The sequence below is a fragment of the Emiliania huxleyi genome (assembly GCF_000372725.1).
Source record: "Emiliania huxleyi CCMP1516 unplaced genomic scaffold EMIHUscaffold_1, whole genome shotgun sequence".
In the NCBI taxonomy this organism is placed as follows: Eukaryota; Haptophyta; order Isochrysidales; family Noelaerhabdaceae; genus Emiliania; species Emiliania huxleyi.
Window position 1 is genome coordinate 2,132,606 of NW_005202428.1, and position 17,990 is coordinate 2,150,595.

Here is a 17,990-nt window from a genome sequence, read left to right on the forward strand (position 1 = left end):
GTCGAGCCTCGTTGCGTGTGCACCCTCGTAGATCGCGTGAAGGGTTGCTGTTGGTGCAGAGCGCCTCTGGTCACCATGACGTCGGTTTTGATGTCGTCGGCGCTCTCGGAGGCGGTGGTCTCGTGGGTGGCGGCGAGGGCGGCGGTGGCGAGGGAGGCGGCGGCGATGGCGGGGGCGGGCTTGGGGGCGGAGGGCTGGGCGGTGGTGGTGATGGTGGCGGAGGGCTGGGCGGCGGCGGGGATGGTGGCGGAGGCGACGGCGGCGGCGGCGACGGCGGAGGCGGGCTTGGCGGGGGCGGGGAGGGCGGTGGTGGCGAGGGAGGTGGTGGCGATGGCGGCGGCGGTGATGGCGGCGGCCGCGACGGAGGGGGCGGTGAGGGCGGCGGCGGAGAGGGAGGCGGCGGCGATGGCGGAGGCGGCGAGGGAGGAGGGGGTGAGGGCGGGGGCGCGGCTTGGTGGCGGAGGGCTCGGCGGCGGAGGCGATGGAGGAGGCGGGGAAGGCGGAGGGGGCGACGGCGGCGGGGGCGATGGAGGGGGCGGCGAGGGCGGTGGCGGTGACGGGGGCGGCGGCGACGGCGGCGGTGGGGATGGCGGCGGGGGGGAAGGTGGCGGGGGCGAGGGCGGCGTGCTCGCGACGGCGGCGCCGAGTCGCCCCGAGCGGAGCACGGCCAAAGGTCTGAGACGCGGGGAGGGCGGGGCGGGAGGTCGTCGTGGGGGCGTGGAGGCGCGGAGGCGGCGTGCGGGGACGCGCGGAGGGCGGCGGTGGTGTGTGGGAAGTGGGCGAGGGAGAGCTGAGGCGGCCGGCGGTGGTGGCGGGAGCAGCGGAGGCGACGGCGTCGGAGGGGGTGGGGGGGAGGGAAACGGCGGCGGCTGTGGCGGAGACAGCGGCAGCGGCGGTGGCGAGGGCCTAGCCTGAGGGGGAGGGGGTGGGGGAGGGGATGAGGACGGTGAGGGCGGCTGGGGCGGCCGGGAAGGCAACACAGGCGAGGCGCGGCGCACCTCAAACTCGAGCGAGTAGCGGGAATATCACCCGCTGCTCCGGCGGGAGATTGCTCCCCCGCCGCCCCCTGGGTCACCCCGAGTGACCTCGCAGCCCACGCCGTGAGGCGCTGCTGTCAGAGGGGTTTATCACCGCCGTATCAACCCCACACTGGCCGCCGAGGGGCCCGGCGGGCTGAGGCGCGCGAGGCGGCTTTTGCTCCCGCGGGGCGGCTCTACCCGTCTCAGCACGGCGTCCCGAGGTGTAGCCGTGTACCTGGCGGCAGGGCCATCACTCACGCGCCTACTCGCGGCACGAGGGAAGGTGTGACGCGACCGCGAGAGGCGAGATGGGTGATGGCGAGACAGTCGTTTGGCCCGTTTGAGGCTGAAAGGATGACCGCGGACGATGAGGGCGACGATTCATCGCGGCTACTGAGCAGGCAAGGTCCGGACCTACAGGATGGAGGGGCGAGTAGTGAGACTCGGGACCATATCTTCGCGTCGAGAGACGAAAATCCGGATTGTTGGCGCCAGCCGCCGCCGGCCGCCGAACGTCACTTAAGGGAACTGCGCGACGACGACGACATTTCTGAGGTGGAGCGTTCACCACCGCCCTTCCCATGGTGTTTGCCGGTCGGGGGGGCGTCGGCAGCACCGCCGTTCCGCGCGGATGTTGCAAACGGTGGCTCGGGGCACCTATCTCGGCAGCCCCGGGGCGGGAGCCGAGGAGGGGCAGCCGTTGCGGTGGCGCCATCGCAGCTCGGCGGCGCGTGGGGAGCCGAGCGGCTCCCAGCGATCCCGCGAGAGAAGGGCCCGCATCCGTCCCGGATGCCGCGCCCACGCTGCCCGACGCAAGCGCCAGATGGGAGAGGAGGTTGGCAGCCTTTCTGCGCTTCGAGGTGCAAGAGAGAACTTGTCGCCCTTTGTATTTAGCGGGAGGAAGCCAGGTGGGGTTTAGCCCATTCTGCCCTCGATTGTGTGTGTCACGCGCCTCCTCCTAGTTCGGTTCTGCCGAACTGCGGTCGTATCGTAGCTCTCTTTCTGCTCTTGTTTGTACTTGGCCTATACTCTCGGCCTCCTCCGCGCGCCGCCGGGCGCGAGTGGGAGCCCTCGTGCTCCCGCAATCAAAGTAGCCGGGAAAGACCCCATCAACAGGGGCCAAAACCCACTCATCACGGGCAGGCGTTGCTTCGGTGCCCACCGCCGCGACGCCGCACCGGAGCAGAAGCACCGGAGCAGAAGCCATGCCCTCCGAGCCCTCCGAGAGAGAGCTGCAGGCCTTCTGCTTCACCGTGCTGCAGCGGCAGCCGCCAGCGAGGCGCGTCGACCTGCTCTCCGTCGCCTCGCAGCCGTGGGCGGCGGCGCTGCGCCAGCTGCAGCGGGTGGCGGCGGCAGCCGCCCACCGCGGCATCTTCTTCAGCGTCGACGAGGCGTCTGGCGCACGCGCGAGTGGGCTACGGAGCAAAACGCGGCCGGAGGGCAGCAGGCTCCCGCAGCTCGCGACTACATTTGTGCACCCATCGATGGGTTCCGCCGGGCTGGTCGACCGCTGGCCCGACTCGGCGGGCGAGGCGGCGCAGCGCGCGGCCGAGGCGCGGCTCCTCTCCACGATCCGGCTCAGCGACGGCGTCGTCGTCCTCACCGAGGAGTCTGTCTCCTCGGACGCGGCGCTGCGGGCGACGTGGCAGGCGCTGCTGCTCCTCTCGCACTCGCGGTTCGCCTCTGCGCCCTCGAAGTGGTCCATCGGACCCGCCGCGGCGGCGGCCGCGGCGCTGCCGCTCGCCCGCTGGTTCGAGAAGGCCGGCTGGTTCTCGCTCGGCGCGTGGGTTGCCTCGCGGCTGGACGTCGCCCTCACGAGGTTATGCCTCCGGGACGCCTCTGGGCCCTCTGCCACTCCTCCGCCACTCCTCCACGGCCAGTCTGCGCCCTCCCTCCCTCCCTCTCACGCCCTCCCTCGCCTCCTCCGCCAGCGGCATCCTCACCCTCCACGCGGGAGGTGCGCCTGCCGGGACAGGGGCCGCCGGGACAGAGAGAGTCCCGACATCGAGCCGAGATGCAGCCGAGATGCAGCCGAGGTGCAGCCGAGATGCAGCCGAGATGCAGCCGAGGTGCAGCCGAGGTGCAGCCGAGGTGCAGCCGAGATGCAGCCGAGGTGCAGCCGAGGTGCAGCCGAGATGCAGCCGAGATGCAGCCGAGATGCAGCCGAGGTGCAGCCGAGATGTAGCCAGGCTGTCCGGCGGTAGGCGCGCCCGCCCGCGCGCCGCGGCCGCGGCCCGACTGGTGGAAGGCGGTGCCGTGGCGGCGGAGGCTGCAGGCGCTGCGCGTTGCCGCCGCCGCGCTCCGCGAGGCGCTCGGCCAGCGGGAGCGCGTGCGCTCGGTGATGCGAGCTAGCCAGGGCGGAGGCGGTAACGCCGGAGGCGGCGGCGGCGGAGGCGGCAACGGCGGCGGCGGCAACGGCGGCGGCGGCCTTCCACCCTCGCTCGACAGCCTCCGCGAGCTGGCCTGCGCCCTCGGCGCCACAGGCGACGGCGCCCCGTCCGAGGGGGCCGCGGCCAGCGAGCGCCGCGGCGGGATCCTCCGCGCCCTCGCTTTGGGTCTGCACGGCGGCGGCGCGCGGTTCCTGGCGGAGGTGTACGAGCGGCCGCTGTGGCTGGTCGCGACGCCGAGCGACAAGGCGCTCACGAGGCTCGGCCGCACACTGCTCGCGTGGCACGCAGACTCGGTGGGGGAGGCGCTCGTGCGCGAGGAGGCGGCGGCGGCGGAGGCGGTGGCAGCGGCTGCGGCGGCGGAGGCCGCAGCGGCGGCGGAGGCGGCGGAGGTGGCGCGGCGGGGGGAGGGGCAGCGCAGCTCTGAGCGGGCCGTGGCCGCGGGAGCGAGCGACGAGAGCGACGAGGTGGGAAGCGCTGCGAGCGAGGCTGCAAGTGAGGAGTTGAGCTGCGGCGACGAGGCGGAGGGGGAGGCTTGCGCGGCGGCACCGGAGGGGGGTGGCGCAGAGTCAGACACGGGAGGCAGGGCGTGGTCTCCGCGCGAGACGAGCGGCGTGTCGGCGGGCGCAGGGGCGGAGGCGGAGGAGGAGGAGGCGGGAGGGGCGGCGGACGCGGCGGAGGAGAGGTGGGAGGAGGACGATTTGCCCCCTCCGCTGCCGCCGCCGCGCCAACGGCCGGCGCCCCACCGGGCAGAGGCGCTGCATGCCCCTCCTCCGCTCGCCCTCGACTCGCTCAGCCTGCAGCTGCGGACGCTGCTGGAGGCGCAGTCTCCAGCCCCATCAACGGCTGCGCCGCCGCCGCCGCCGCCGCCGCCGCCGCCGCCCGACCCGATCCTGGCGCCACCCGAGGGGGGCGTCACGGCAGGGAGCATCGGCAGCGGCGAGCCGTCGCCGCCGCTGCTGCGCGCGTATTCCGAGGGGACCGGAGGCGGCACGGGTTGCCGCGCGGCGCGCGACGGCGAGCTGGGCAGCCGTCAGCGGCTGCGGTACGCAGACGTGCTCACCACGCCGCGTCGGAGGATGGCCGGAGCCCCGGCTGCGCGTCGGCCGCGCGCCGCTGCATTGGACGAGAGCCCGCTGAGCGACGACGGCTGCTGCAGCTGCCGGCCGCGGGTGGCGGCGGAGAGGGCAGGGCCGTGCGACGGGGGGCGGGCCGCCCTGTCGGCGCGCGGCGAGGAGACCGATTGCGCGGCCCAGTACGACAGCGGAGGCGGCGGCTCCGCCGTCCGGCACCGCGAGGCGCGGGTCACGGCCTGACGAGCGCTCCACCGAGACGGACCGAGATGGACCGAGGTTGACCGAGGTTAGGCGCGGCCGCGGTCGGCCGAGCGCTCCGCCTGCCGCCGGGACGCCAAGCAAGGCGCGAGCCCGTGCGGCCTCGCCTCGATTGGCTCGCCACCCGCCCAGAGCAGCCCCGGCGGCGTCGCCGGCGGCTCCGGCCGCGGGCGTGCTCCCGCGCTGTCGCCGTCGGGCGTCACGGGCGCGAGGCAGGGGCACTCAGATGCGGAGGACACGTCCTTTCCGTCTGGCGAGCACCCTGGAAGCCACACCGTACTCGACTGCACTCCACTCTACTCAAGCCGGGTGCCCATGCAACATGTACATGTACTCCACTGCACTCAGCTGCACTCGATTCGTATGCACTACCCTCGCGAGGCCTCGTGGTAGCCTGCTCTCGCACCTGCTCGCGTAGGCAGGGGCACCCCTCGCCGGCGGCCACCACCAGCTCGCTGCCGTCGCCACTCCGCCTCCCCCTCTCGCTGGCGTCGGAGGCCCTCCCGCCCTCGCTGGCGGCGGAGCCGCTCGCCCCGCGCTGCCTTGCCCGGCACGACGCCACGACGCAGACCGAGTCGCCGCTGCCGGGCGGCTGCGGCGAGCCGGACACGGACGGCCGAGCGGCGGCGGCGAGGCGAGTGGCGGAGGCGACGGCGGCGGCGCACGCTTGCTGCCGCACTTGCTCGTGCGGCGGGCCCGCGTCGAGCGCGGCGTCTGCTCATTTTGGCGCCGCTGGAGGCGTGGAGGTGGGCAGTGCCGCCACCGGCTGCAGTCAGCTTGGGGGAGGCGCCGCCGCCGCCGCTGCCGCCGCGGCGGCGGCGGCCGCCGCCGAGAACGCGACGCTGCGTGCGGCGGTGGCGAGGCTCGAGGCGGAGGTGGTCTCTCTATCCGGCACGCTCGGTGGGCAGCTGCCCCTGCTCGGCACCTGCGCCGGCGGGCTGGCTGGTGGCCTTTCGCCGGCGTGCAGCTGGAAGGGCGCGAGCGTCCCCTCCTCCGCCGTCGCCGCGAGCGTCCCGCCCGCGCTCGCCCCCCCGGCGTCGTGTCAGCTCTCGCTCGCGGCGGCGCGCCTCTCCGCCACCGCGGCGCACATCGCTCAGCTCGCCGCCACCGCCGCCGCCGCGCCGCTCGACGCCTTCTACGCCGCGCTCTCGGACGACATCGCCGCCTTCGAGGCGCACTGCTCGCAGGAGCGGCTGCGGCACGAGACGGCGCATGTGGCCGCCATCGCAAAGGTGCGTTCGGCGGTCAACTTGCTCTGGCCGCGGGCGCAGGTGCGGCCCTTTGGCTCGTACGCCACCGGCCTGATGCGGCCCGGCTCCGACATCGACCTCGTCGTCTCGCTCCCGCAAGTGCGGACGACCAAGGCGATGCCGGACGCGCCTGGCGCCCTCGAGGGGCGCAACGCAATCCCCAAGGACACGTGGCACGCGTCGCTCGCGCGCTGCCTGCTCCACCAGGCGTGGGTCATCGCCGACACCGTGCGCGTCGTCCCGGCAAAGGTGCCGATCGTCTCGTTCGCCACGCGCTACACGGTCGGCGGCGGCGCGCCCTTGCGGCTCGACGTCTCCTTCGAGTCGGCGCTACACCTCGGCCTCTACACCAACGACTTTGTCCACGCGGCGCTGCGCGAGCACCCGCCGCTCCGGCCGCTGCTCCTCGTGCTCAAGCACTTCCTCGCGCGACGCTCCCTCGACAAGCCCTACCTCGGCGGCCTCTCCGCCTACGGCCTCCTCCTCCTCGTGCTGCGCTTTCTGCAGGCGCTCGACGCGGCGCCGCCCGAGGGGGGCGCGCTGCGCTCGCTGGGCGGCATCTTTGCGCGCCTGCTCCACTTTTACGGCACCGTCTTTGACCCCACCGTCACCGGAGTGGCGGTCTCGTGCAACGGGCGGCTGGGCGAGCCTGCGACCCGTGGCCGCTCAGCTCGTCGAGTGGGTTAGCTCACAGGGCGGGCGCCGACTGAGTAGGCGAGTTTGTGGCGCGCAACCGCGGCGGCGCGCCCAGCCCGTGGCCGGTCCCGCAGGCGGCGCATTCCCCCGCAAACCCGCGCGCGCAGCCCCCGCCGCTCTCGTCGCTCGTAGCGGCGTCACCGACGCTCAGCACGACAACAATCGGCACGGCAGCGGCCGCCGTCCCCGCTGTCCCTCCCGCGGCGGGCGACCCTCCCGCCCCTATGCCCGCCCCTCTGCTCTCCAGCTCGCCCCTCGGCCCCAAGAGGGAGGGGGGCGCGGCCGAGGCGCAGGCCGGTCCGACGGCGGGCGGCGCAGAGACGCCCGCGCGGCCGCCGAGCAGCGCGGGCGTCGGCGGCGGCGGCGGAGGAGGAGGAGGAGGAGGAGGGGGAGCGCGGCGGCGGCCCGCCTCGGAGGCGGGCGACTGGAGCCCTGCCCTGGACCTGCTGGAGATGGGCGGGTCGCAGCGGCCCCGACCGGCGGAGGTCGGCTGTGGCGTTGGGCTCACGCGCACCGGGTCGGGGCTCGGGCTCGGCGTCCCGATCCCATGGGGCGGCGGTCACGGGAGTGCCGGCCGGCCGCGGCCGAGCAGCGGCGGCGCGTCGCGCACCTTTGACCAGAAGTTCTGGTTCGATCCGCTCTACATTGAGGACCCGCTGCGCGAGGACAACAACGTGGGCCGCAACTGCTTCCGCGTGCGCATCATCCAGCAGGAGCTCGCGCGCGCCGCCAACGTCGTCGCGCAGCTCTCGGCCACAGTGGGCACGGTCGGGGGAGTGGTGAGGAGGGGGTGGGCCGACGTTGCCGCTGAGTCCACGGGCGAAGTCCCCCATGGAGGCAGTGCTCCGGCAGGGTACGCGCTCGAGCAGACCTTCCCGCTGCTCTCGCAGGTCTTTAGCACCCACCAGCAGCCGCCGGCCGTGAGTACGTAGTCCTAGTGATCTGTGATCTGTGAGGGTCCGCCCGCAGGCGCATTTTGTATACCGAGGCGGTGCCCAGTCGTAGAGATCGGCAGGTTGTCTACTGTAAAGAAAAGAAAGAAAACGGAAAACCCAAGGGAGTTGTCTGGGAGCTGGGATTTCTCTACTAAGAAAGAAAGAAAACAGACAACCCAAGGGAGGGATGGGAGGACGGCACGCCGCCACCACACAGGGATTTTAAGGAGAGGTGTGTGGTGCGCTATCCGTCGCCCACCCTAGGGAGTCTGGGATTTCTCTACTGCAATAGAGAAAGCCGACGTTTTCTTCATTCTTGCCTGGCGTGCCCAGATGTCGGAGCTTGCTGCCGCAAGCTCCAGCTCCAGCGCGGTCGTGCCAGCGCAAGCGGTGCCGACCATCAATCGGCCGCTGCCGCCCGTCCCTCCGGAGGCCAGAAGGCTCGTCGAAGGCAAGGAGCCGATCTCCATCTTGCTCTTTTACCAGTACGTCGAGCCGCCGTGGACCGACAAGGAGTGCTCCTCCGCGCTGAAGCACTTTCTGGCCTTGGGCAAGGAGCACTCGATCTGCGGCCGCGGCCGCTGCGCCAAGGAGGGCCTCAACTGCACGCTCACCGGCAACGCCGCCGGCCTGCGCGCCTTTTGCGAGGCGCTGCGCGCATGGAAGCCGGAGCTCTTCAACCAGACTGACTTCAAGTTCACAGACGGCCTGCCCGCGTCGCGCCGCTTCAAGGCGCTCACCGTCCGCAAGACGGACGAGCTCGTCGCGTACGGTCTCGCCGGCGAGCGCGCTCCGGCGCTCGCCGCGTCATCCGCCAAGCACGTCGAGGCGACCGAGTACCACGAGCTGCTCAAGCAGGTAGCAGTAGCGGTAGCAGTAGTAGCAGCAGTACCACGAGCTGCTCAAGCAGGTGGCCAGCGGTAGCAGTAGTAGTAGCAGTAGGGCCACGAGCTCAACACCGCTTGCCTCTCCCGCGAGCGCGCTTCTCCCTCAACCTCTCTCCCCATGCCCCCCAGCCCGACGCGGTCGTGATCGACGTGCGGAACGCGTACGAGTCGGCGATAGGCCACTTTGCGCCTCCAGAGGGCGGGGCGACGCTGCTTGACCCAAAGATGCGCAACAGCCGCGAGTTTCCAAAGTGGCTCGCGGACGAGAAGACCAAGGAGGCGCTCTCGGGCAAGAAGGTGCTCATGTACTGCACCGGCGGCATCCGGTGCGAGCGCGCCACCGCCCTGCTCGACGAGATGGTCAAGGCGGACCCGACCTTCCGGATCAGCGACATCACGATGGTGCGCGGCGGCGTAGAGCGGTACATGCGCACCTTCCCCGAGGGCGGCTTCTGGAAGGGCAAGAACTACCTCTTCGACCGGCGGCTCGAACAGGTGCCGGAGGCAAAGTCGTCCGCGGCGCTGGAGGGCGACGTCGAGTCTTGGTGCGCCGTGTGCGCGGCGCCATGGGCGGCGTACCGCGGGCAGTTCAAGTGCGCGGGGAGGCTGCCTCCGCCCGCCGGTGTGTGCGCAGTGCCGGTCATCGTGAGCAGCCCTAGATACGGAGCACGGTTCTTTGTATTCCCCCGCACTCGAGAGGACACGGCCTCGACTGCACTCAGCTGTACTCGGATGGAGTCAGCTGTGATCGACTTGTTCACTGTATTCGAGTGCCCTCTCTCTGTATGTTCGCCCCGACTCTGGTGGATTCATGTCGCAGGTGTGCAACCGCTGCAGCGACGCCGCCACCGCCGACCCGGCCAGCCTGCGCTGCCCGCTCTGCCAGGAAGGCTACGTCGCCCCCCAGGCGATGCCAGAGGTTGTGATGGCCGACAAGCGCGCGCCCGACCAGCGCCTCGGCGGCGGGTCGGACGCCACGGGCGCCGCCGGCGGAGGGCGCGCGCAGACGAAGCTAGCAGCCTTGCCAAAAGGGATGCCACGACATGTCGATGTCCCCGACGACACCCAATAGGCGCGCCAAGAAGCAGAGACCGCTCGCCGAGCCGTCCTCGCGCGTCTTCGTCGGATCGCTGCCGTTCGTCGTCGACGCGACCGCCGTCCGCGACGCGCTCGCCGCGGCGGCCGGCGCCGCGGCGGGCAGCTGTGCCGAGGTGGAGTGGTTGCGCGACCGGGAGAGCGGACTCTTCTACGGCTCCGCCTTTGTGCAGATGGGTTCGGTCGAGGCGGCGACGACAGCCGTTGGTCGATCCCGAGACTGCCGAGGCGAGCCGCGAGATCACCCGAGAGGTCACCCTCGATCGGCCGAGATTAGGCGCCGCGCGCGAGGGGCGCCTCCGGATCGGCAAGCGGAAGCTGCGCCTCAATTTTGCGCCGCTCAAGCCGGGGGAGGAGTGGCCCGCCGTCGGGTTCGTGCAGCGCGAGCGGCCGCTCTCCGGCTAGCTCTATCGGCTGAGGCGCTACCCCCGCCCCAGACACCCCCCCTTCCCTCTCCCGCGCCCCTGGCCCGCACCCGGTTCGAACCCCGTTGAGATGACGACACCCGGCCCCGCGGGTTTGCCCCCGCTGCCGATGGCACCGGCGCGCGTCGACGGAGTCAAATGCGGCGCGTGCCGGCGGATTGCATTGCCTGCGAGGAAAGGGCCCCTTGACTGATCCATGTGTTCGACCACGCGCGCGAGGGAGATATTGCGAGAGAGCCGGTGTCGCCGCTCATACCAACCCCGTTCGCCCCGTCAGGCGCATGGCCGCTGCATCTCGGCGGGACCTTCCTAGAAGTCCCCTCCTCGCCATCGATACGCGACTGGAGACTTCTCGAGCCCCTTTAGTGAACATTAGGGAGCGTACTCGCTACGGCTCTAAGTTTGTGGGTGCCGATCTCGGTAAAATAAAATATCTTTACTTCCAACACCCGGACGTTCCCAGGGTGATATGGAACTTGGAAGGTCGTTCGACGCACCCCCGGACTGGACAGCCCAGCGTCTTTACCCTGGGATCTCTCTGCCGATCTCGGTAAATTAAGTGCATGATTAAGTGCCAAGTGCGCGCTGGCCGCTGGTAGGAGTGTGACGCCTCCCGTCTCCAGCGCGGCTCTCCCACGCCGCCACGCAGAGCCCACACGCCACAGACGACGCACAGAGCCCTCCTCGCCGTCGGCGCACAGAGGCGCGTGCATAGTGGTTTCTGGTTAGGTGGTTAGTGCCCACCTAGGTTATCACGCGTCACGCGGGGTGGACCTCAGGTGTGAGATACACGAGATCGATCGCGATCGTCCCGAACACTCTGCTTCCCTCTCGCGCCTCTCTGGTAGTGGTGATCTGTGATCTGTGAGGGTCCGCCCGCAGGCGCATTTTGTATACCGAGGCGGTGCCCGGTGCCGAACCTGTCGGACCTTAAGACAGCGTTGTAGATCCCTGGGCGAGGGTGGTGGAGGTACTTTATTGGGACCCGGCGCATGTACATGCCCAGTGCGGTCGTGTGGTCCACTGAGCACTGTGCAGTGACCAGAGGGCGAGACGATCGAGGGGTCCCGTACCATGCGGAATCGACCCTATCCAGTGCTCAAGTGCTCAAGTGACCAGAGTGATGAGTGTGCACTGCAGAGTCCAGACACGAGACAGAGAGACTAGATCGAGATCGAGACCACAGCATGGCCATGGGCCCCCAACAGCAGTACAGGCTACACCTACATACAGCCAGCGCGGGTGAAAGTCTGTCACTCAAGAATCTGGTGCACCGGCGGCGGCCCGCCCCGGTGCACATGGGCGACGGGGAGAGCCCCCTTGTCGCCCTCGCTCGCTCGATTGCCGCTCGGGCAACTATTTTTCTTTTGGGCATCGAGGACGTGTTCGAGAATTGCCGAGAAGCGCGCAAGTTGAGCGGACCGGACGCACGACCGCGGCGCGACACCCAGCGTTTTCTTTTGCGCACTTTTAGTCCATCCACGATATCGAGATGTCGCGCGCCGCTGCTCCCGAGGGCCTATCGGCATATTCAACAAAAATTAACGGTGTAGGTTGTGTAAGTAGGGCCTGTGAATGGCAAGCCGGGGCTCCCAAATGGACTCAACAAAGCCCCTTCGGTTCCGCTAGGTTCCGCTCGCCCGGTCCTTGAAGATATTGGAGCTGGGGACCACATGGGAATCTGGGAGCATCTTGGGAGCAGACGCAACGAGATGACCATGAAGTTGTGCGCTTCAAAATCAGATGCCAGGTGTAACTTGTCCATCCCAGATGCAGCGGTGCCCACGAGACGTCGCCAACCCGTCAGCCGGGCCGGCAAATGGGAACCTCTCACCAGGGGCGAGAGACGCTCACCATCACCGTGCTTGCCACCGGACAGAATCTACGCTCATTACCGATAGCCTTCCCGTTCAGATTCTAGGAAGGCTTCCCGTGTAGCATTTGTGATAGTAGTGTAAGCTTGCGAACGAAGGCCCGCCCGCATGCATTTCTGCGTTTACCGTACCCGGTACTCTCCTAAGCTGTGAATCAGACGCACCCTAACGCACTGGGTTCCGGCTCCTACCCAGATAGGGGGTCTGTTCCCTATGACTCGCACAAACGCCCTACCTACCTACCTACCCCCAGCCAGGCCGCGCAGCGTCCAGCGAAGCGAAAAAAGACGAAAATAGGGGGTACCTACCTATTGCGGGGCCCTCTGGGGCGGTCAAAACCGGACCTACCTACCTTTTGCATGGGGTCTAACCGTAGGCCAGACCCCCTATCTGGGTAGGAGCCGGAACCCTGGGTGGACATCGCGAGAAAAAGAATTTTACAACAAAACTCCCTCGCACAACACTGGGCACGGGACTGGCGCGCACTGGCACTAACACAGGTACACCACGGGAGCCGCCTAAGCAACTCCTGCGAGGGTGGCGAGGCACTTAGCTCCGTGCACCCGCCCACCCCCGCCAGAGGCAAGCTCATTCACAACCTGCTCTGCGATTGCCGTGTGAAGAACGACTGAGATACGCTGCTTTTGCAGCCCCAGCCAATTCTTAGTGGTCCAAGTCACCTCATCGAGGTACTGGGCCCGCGTCAGCTTGTTCTGTAGCACGTCCGCCGCCTTCCGGAGGATCTCACGGACCCCCTTTCCGAACCCGCCGAACGATTCGAACAGCAGCAGCTGCACTTCAACGCCCTTGTCTCGCAACGGGGCGACGGCATGCACCGAGCTGTTCATCCAGGCGATCGCATCTTGCCGCACGGCGGCCAATGCGAGCTCGTGAAGCAGGCAAGTGCCGCGCCGTGTGAGCTCGGTCGCAGCTTTGGGTGCGACCCTGCGCGCGCGGCAGCATGTGGGTCACAAACTGCCGGGGCGTGTTTCGCTGCAGGCGCAGCACGGTGCCCTGTGGGTACCCACCCGGCCGTCCCTCATACACTGCTCCTGCGGTGTCTTGGGTTTAGCTGACCACATCAAGCAACCCCCGTCACTGCAACCCCCGTCACGAGCAATTCAACCGGCCACGTGCGTCCGGCCTCCGCTTTCCGCCGACCACGCACCCAGGGCCTGCTCCCCGACAAGCTGCGCAGCGCGCTTCTACCGATGCCGCAGAGTGGCACTCAAGGCACAGCCGACGGCTGCCGGGCTCATCCACATTCCAAAGAGCGGCGGTACGGCGCTTAAAACGCATTCGTGCTCGCGCCTGTGGATCGGGCCAAAGCACGGGGAGACGGAGAGCTCGTGGATTCGCGAGTACTGCGTGAACGTGACGCTGGTTGTCATGCGTGAACCCACCGAACGCTTCATCTCTGCCTTTGAGTACGCTCTGCGCGGGACGGCCCTGTTCCCAGCGAAAAAGCAGTCGATGAACGAGATCGCGCGCATGTTTCGTCACGCGGGTGAGCTCGTCGACGCGCTGCGCGCAAGGCCTCGCCTCGTCCTCTTCGGCAACATCCCCGTCGACGCAGCATCAAGTGAGCTGTTTGGCGTCGGATTGCAGGGCTCTCGGTACGTGCTTGGTGACAGCAAGCCTACCGTCGGCGCGCGGCCGCCCGCAGGAACGGTGAAGACTACGGCGGCTCCCTCACCGCCCGAGGCGCTTTCGGTCGCCGCGTGGGACCTGCTCATTCACCGCGAGGCGGGCATACAGTTCCGCGCCGCCAACTGGTGGCTCGATCCCGACCTCGCCGGGAGCCGAGCCATCGTGTGCTACAACTCGACACCCGCGGTCCTCTCGCGCCGGGTCGAGGAGGCACTCAAGCGGAAGGGCATCAACTGCTCCTTCGCAAACATTCCACAGAGAAACTCGGCGCCATCTACGAAGCCCGGCGGGTCTGACGCGAAAACTCTGACACCGGACCAAGCCAAGTGGGTGCGCGAGCAACTCTATGGGCAAGACTGGGCACTCTGGCGATCGCAATGCGGCGTCGGCGCGCCCGAGCCATTGCCTTACTGCCCTCGTGGGGCAGCAACTGGGAGCGGTGCTAGAGGCGTTCGCGGTGGGGGGAAGAAAGGGCAGAACCAGGTCGTGGGCCGCGGGACAAGAACCACGTCCTCGCCACCCCTTGCGGCGCGCCGGCGCCGGCGATATACCGACGGCGAGGGGCAGCTTCCCAACCGTGAACGGTAGTACCACGGTCAGGATGTACACTAGTGGGCACGGTTAGCTTTTGTACATGAATGTAAATACACACACACAGATATCACATAGGTTCAGAGTATGTCGCTGCCCTTGCTGGGGTTGCTTGCCGCCGCTGCCGCCGCCGCCGCCGCGCCTCCGCCTGGCCGAGTAGTTGTGGAAGGATAACTTCTCGCAGCTGCGAGACGAGTTTTCTCGGAGCGACAGCCTCAAAGAAAAAGGGTGGATGGGTGGGGGGACGATTGCTGGCGAGCGCCAGCGCGCCCCAAGAACGGTGGGGTGCCCTCGACCGCGCGTCCAAGTCACTTGGGCGGACGAGCGAGCGGCACATGGCCTGACATCAAAGAGAAATCGGAGACTGGCGACGAGATCGAAATCTGGTTGGCGACAAATAAGCTCCTCTGAAAGGTGGGCACTTCAGAGGCAGAGCTGACGTCAGCCTGTGCGCGTCGCCAGTACCTTCTCTCTCTCCTCGTCGAACTAGGGAAGCGAGAAGGGAGGATTGAGGCGCACTCAGAGTCGTCCTCCGCGCCTCCTCGGAGGCCACGATGTCCGACTCTTTCGACGCCGAGGTGGACCCGACAGGATCTACCATGCTTCTGCTCATGCCCGAGAGCTCCCCGCTGCTGGAAGCCACTGAGTTCTTGGGGTGGGTTGCGGCTTTCGATGGGGCGTCGCGCCGTTTCCCGGCCCGTTGCCGCCGCCGGGCGAGGTGTGGCGGCCCGAGCTGGTTGGCAAGGTGAAGCGCGCGCTGCAGCGGCTGGAGCTGACGCAGAAGCAGCTCTGCGCGCAGCTGCAGCTCTCGATGGTGAACTTCTAGGAACCTTCTAGGAACCTTCGAGGAACCTTCTAGGCGCGCAGCTGCAGCTCTCGATGGTGAACTTCTAGGAACCTTCTAGGAACCTTCGAGGAACCTTCTAGGCGCGCAGCTGCAGCTCTCGATGGTGAACTTCTAGGAACCTTCGAGGAACCTTCGAGGAACCTTCTAGGCGCGCAGCTGCAGCTCTCGATGGTGAACTTCTAGGAACCTTCGAGGAACCTTCGAGGAACCTTCTAGGCGCGCAGCTGCAGCTCTCGATGGTCAACTTCTCCAACTGGCTGGGGCAGAAGCCGTTCGTCGCGAGCCGCGAGCCGCTGTACACGTCGGCGCTCCAGCTCTGGCTCAGGGACCCCTCCTTCACCATCACCGTTTCACCGACCCCTCCGTCACAAACACGCCCGCGCACCTAGTGCCGTCCGGCGAGCCGGCGGCGCTCGGCCGGCCGCCGAGGGCCGGGGTTGGGCGGGGGAGGGGGTCGCACCTCAAGGGGCCGAGAGTGACGGAGGCCGAGGGACGACACGGCGCTCCTCCACGCGCTGCGCGAGGCGGCGGCGCGGCTCACGCCGCCGTGCGACGACGACGAAGCCGGCGGCGCGGCAGAAGGCCTCGCCGCCGCGGCCGCGCGTGTCTCGACGCCGGATGCGGTTCCTCGCCTGCTGGGGCTGCGCGCGCTCGACGAGGCGATGGCGGACGGCGACGGCGCGGACGCGCTCCCGCCCCTCCCCGCCTGGCCCGACGCGCCCCGCTGGTGGGACACCCTCTGCGACCGCCGCCTCCTGCTCGGCCTGGCGCGGCACGGCTTTGGGCGGTGGGGCGACCTCCGCGCAGACGCGTCGCTCGAGTGGCCAGCCGCCGCCTCGCCGGCCGCCGCCTCGCCGGCCGCCGCCTCGCCGGCCGCCGCCTCGCTGGCCGCGCACGCGGCGGAGGCGCACGCGGCGGAGGCCGGCGAGGAGCCGCTGGCCGCCGACGGCGCGGCTTCCCTCTCGTGGCCTTCCGACGAGGGGCTGCGGGTCCGCGCTCAGCTTGTTGCTCGAAGGCGTGCGCGAGCAGCGGCGGCAGAGCCGCGCCGGGGCGGGCGCGGACGCGTCGGGCCCGGCCGAGGAGGAGGAGGAGGAGGAGGAGGAGGAGGACGAGGTGGGAGGTGATGGAGGTGGACGGCTCCGCGCCCGAGTCGTAGGGGAACTGGGGAAGGCGGGGGCATGTTGAGAGGGCGGTTTGCACGCACAATCACAGCGCCACCTGTGTGTGACCGAGGAGCGTTTGCTCTCGGTGGTGGTGGAGAGGGTATGTTCGAGATCACAGATCAGAAGGAACCAATAAAATGTCCGTCCGGTCGCCCCCCCACGCACATTTCAATGTTCAGCGCTCACTCAAGGATTGGCCCAGTGCCGACGAGCGTATTTCGTCAGCGGCACCGGACCAAGGCATATGCAGGGATGGTCGGGTGATCGATCTGCAAATACATCTGCGCGCCTTGCTTGGTTGTGCTCGCGTTGCACTAGCATTCGTCCTGGCTACGTCCACGTTAACGGCTCATGGTTCCATTGCACTTTCCGATTAGTTGCGGTAGCGCTACGGTCCGCGTGGGTGGGAAGAAGGGTGTGGCCACTGACGGCATTTTTCGGCACCCTGATTGATGACCCTGCAGTGGATCATTCGCCCTTGCTGTAGTAGTACGGCGAGCATGGTTTGTCTTTGTTGTTAGGCGCACGGCCGGGGGAGCACGGCATGCTCAGCTCCATGATCTCCTGGTTCGAGTATCCGTACGTGCCTCCGTGGTCGGTGGGGAACAGGTTGCGGAACGGGAGCCCGCCAAGGGCGATGTCAGTGAGGAGAGTCCCTGGGACCCACGGGAGATTTGGATTGGCCCGATTGCCGCGGTCGAAGAAGTCTTGCGGGGCGTACTTCGAAAGGTACATGAAAGGGCCCGACGTGGAGTACGTCCTGGCGCCTTGCGTCAGCCCGTGGGCCAGGAATCCGGGCTGCGGGGACGGGAAGGTTGGCTGGACGCAGTTCGACGAGAAAAGGGGGTTGACGCGGGCTTTCTCGTCTTTCGCATTCGTAAACAGCTCGGCATCGTTTCTTTCACCCCACACATTGGTGAGGCTGGAGCAGGCGGGCCCAAGAAGGTCTTCAGTAACAATTTCGGCATTGCACACCTTGAGGTCGTTGGGGTCGGCGCCGGCGAGGACCTTGTAGATCGCTTTCGCGTCTGTGTCCTTCATTGTCGCCGCGTCGCGCCACTTGTCCGCCAAGGGCGGAGACTCGTTTTTGAATTTTGGGGGCACCCACTGAATCTCATTCTTTCGGCCCTTCAAGTCCTGCCACAGCATCAGATCAAAGTTCTCCCACTTGACCGGTACGACCCACGATCGCATTTCCATCCTCTTAACCGACGCGTTGACCATTCCCTCGATGAACGGAACTTTTGACAACTCATGCATGTGTTGGCGTTAAGATTGTCCACGATCACGTTTCGGGGGTAGCCAAAGTAGTTCTTGTTCGTTGGGTCCGAAGGCCGGGCCGGGACGTCCAGCTCCTCGCTCCGGTCGTGTGCGCCAAGGTCCTTCGTGCCGGGGTCCGTCATCCGCTTAGTGTCCATCATGCTCTGTTGCCACACCATGAAGTTCTTGTCGATGTAGGCGTGCGGCATCGAGGACGTGTCACCTTCCTCCGAGTGCGCTCCCCGTCCCAATTGCCGCGCTCGCCGCCGGCGCCGCCCGCAGGGAGCGCCGCGAGGGGGAGGCCGATGCGAACCGCGTCGGCAGCGCCGTCTGTCTGGGCGGTGCCTGTGTCGCCGGAGGAGAGCGACGCGGAGGAAGGAGGAGCCCGAGAAGCGCGCAAGTTGAGCGACGCACGACCGCGGCGCGGCCGCGCGTTTTCTTTCGCGCACTTTTAGTAAAGCCACGATATCGAGATGTCGCGCGCCGCTGCTCCCGCCGAGCTCTCGAGGGCCTTTCCCTTCCTGGCGCTGTACGAACGTGGGGACAGCAGGGCAAGTGGAGCAGGCCAGCGGAGCAG

At 68.3% G+C, this 17,990-nt stretch overlaps 3 protein-coding genes across 3 annotated transcripts; all 3 read left to right on the forward strand.

The window, feature by feature from the left end:
• Positions 1-2,224: 2,224 nt before the first annotated feature.
• Positions 2,225-6,677, forward strand: EMIHUDRAFT_194566 (hypothetical protein; the record flags this gene model as incomplete). The annotated part of the gene is made up of 5 exons (XM_005794324.1): positions 2,225-2,694; positions 3,468-3,717; positions 3,835-3,901; positions 4,331-4,710; positions 5,928-6,677. The coding sequence occupies 5 exons, from the start codon at positions 2,225-2,227 to the stop codon at positions 6,675-6,677; spliced, it is 1,917 nt and encodes a 638-aa protein (XP_005794381.1).
• A 364-nt stretch (positions 6,678-7,041) lies between these two features.
• Positions 7,042-7,722, forward strand: EMIHUDRAFT_431888 (hypothetical protein). The gene has a single exon (XM_005794325.1). The coding sequence runs from the start codon at positions 7,139-7,141 to the stop codon at positions 7,616-7,618; it is 480 nt and encodes a 159-aa protein (XP_005794382.1). The 5' UTR covers positions 7,042-7,138; the 3' UTR covers positions 7,619-7,722.
• A 232-nt stretch (positions 7,723-7,954) lies between these two features.
• Positions 7,955-10,008, forward strand: EMIHUDRAFT_194568 (hypothetical protein; the record flags this gene model as incomplete). The annotated part of the gene is made up of 6 exons (XM_005794326.1): positions 7,955-8,443; positions 8,638-9,153; positions 9,329-9,474; positions 9,581-9,665; positions 9,744-9,810; positions 9,881-10,008. 6 exons carry the CDS (start codon positions 7,955-7,957, stop codon positions 10,006-10,008), a joined length of 1,431 nt encoding a protein of 476 aa, XP_005794383.1.
• Between the last annotated feature and the right edge of the window lie 7,982 nt (positions 10,009-17,990).

Excerpts from the sequence above, each read along its gene's own strand:
- EMIHUDRAFT_431888 (XM_005794325.1), top strand. The coding sequence starts at position 7,139 with ATGGGCGGGTCGCAGCGGCCCCGACCGGCGGAGGTCGGCTGTGGCGTT.